Source organism: Penaeus monodon, chromosome 19, assembly GCF_015228065.2.
Source record: "Penaeus monodon isolate SGIC_2016 chromosome 19, NSTDA_Pmon_1, whole genome shotgun sequence".
NCBI lineage: Eukaryota > Metazoa > Arthropoda > Malacostraca > Decapoda > Penaeidae > Penaeus > Penaeus monodon.
This window is the reverse complement of record NC_051404.1, coordinates 15,819,945-15,821,486: the sequence shown is the minus strand read 5'-3', so window position 1 is coordinate 15,821,486 and position 1,542 is coordinate 15,819,945. Positions and strand designations below refer to the sequence as shown.

Sequence of the window (1,542 nt, the reverse complement as noted above, 5' to 3'; positions counted from 1 at the left end):
TACATACTTACCCAGAGTATCCTTGAAACTGTAGAAATTACTCCTTTCTAGCTTGAAATCCTTATCCCTCATTATACGATTCAAGCGATATTCATCTGCCATCGTGTGATATTTCTTCCTTCTCTTTATGGGTCTTGTACTCGGCCCAGGATCATTTGAAGGTTCTTCTCCACCACTTACTTCTGGTTGATCAAAGGGCAAGGAAGTTGGTGCAACATGATCTGGCATCTTGACTCCGTTCCTTGGTGAACTGTCATACTCAGATGGTGACACCGAAACAAATATCTTTCTCACTTTACTACAATCCTCAGCCATTGCTGGTAAAGTGTGGTTTGCCAATATATCTTTTTTCTTTCTCTTTATGACTTATAAGGATATCGTATTAAGAGCCTAAAGACCTTATTCTATGATGTGATGCCTGCAGCCCTAGAAAAATATTGTCACAATACTTCATTCTACAAACGAAGATATCTGTTGCATCTGAAAAGAGAATAATAGACTAATCAATTATTGGAAAGTATAAAAAAAAATGTACAAGTTTTTGACAACTCCTAGATCTGTTTTACATGAATAAAAAAAGTGTAAATTTTTTCTTTGGAAGAGAATACACAGGTCTCACTAACATCATTTTCTTTAAAACAAGAACCAACCACAGAACAATTGATAATGCATACTGTCCATCTACAGCAGTCTAAGTAAATCTTAACTAACTAGAGGGATGATACTGGTCCTGAGAACTGGTAGGGCATAAAATATACCAGGTAAATTATGGGGGAAACTTAATAAACACAGTCATAATGACTCATATACAATTCCTTGGTCCAGTAGACACTGATGACACACCATGACAGTGTCACACACTCCACACCTAAAGTACTCAAGCAAAAGCAGTAAACACTTACTCTGGCAGGACAGAGCCTGGAACATTTCCTTACATTTGAAGACAAATTGCCTGGGAGGTTTACAAGATATACCTTCCCAGATTACATGTCTGATTCTTCAGCCTTTGCAAGAGCACTGAAAGCATGGAGGCCTCAGTGCTTATTTGTAGTCACACCACACTAAATCATAGCCATCAATTAATATATAAATGGCCCGTGCATATCATGAACAATCCACTGGTATCAAACTGTGATAAAAATGGTTTCATCTCTATTTCTTTTGCAAGTATTACACCAGCAGTATGACTGAATACTTGGAGGTAAATAGACAGATAAGATACAAATACTTATAGACCATTAACATCAGCTAATACATCTTTTTACCTTAATGCCAATGCTCAACAGAAACAAGACTATTCATAAAAGATCAAGAAAAGAAGTGTAAAAAACACTATGTAAGTGGTTGCTAATTATTTTCATTTTCACCTCCATAATTGCCACATCAAACATGGTGCAAACATTTGCATGCTGTTATTTCAATATGCAACTGGGATAAGAATTTTGCATAATTACGCTGACAAAAATAATCAACTTAAAAGTCACATGAAACAAGAAAAGATGACTGAGGACTGAGAATCAAGTCTTTAATCTTTGAAAGCAA

At 35.9% G+C, this 1,542-nt stretch overlaps 1 protein-coding gene across 1 annotated transcript in view; it reads right to left on the bottom strand.

The window, feature by feature from the left end:
- Positions 1-1,542, bottom strand: part of LOC119585090 — a gene marked incomplete in the record, with an annotated part of 23,795 nt that overhangs the window by 17,498 nt on the left and 4,755 nt on the right. The window contains 1 exon segment of the mRNA XM_037933708.1: positions 12-480. Within this exon segment, the coding sequence (XP_037789636.1) occupies positions 12-315 (304 nt within the window).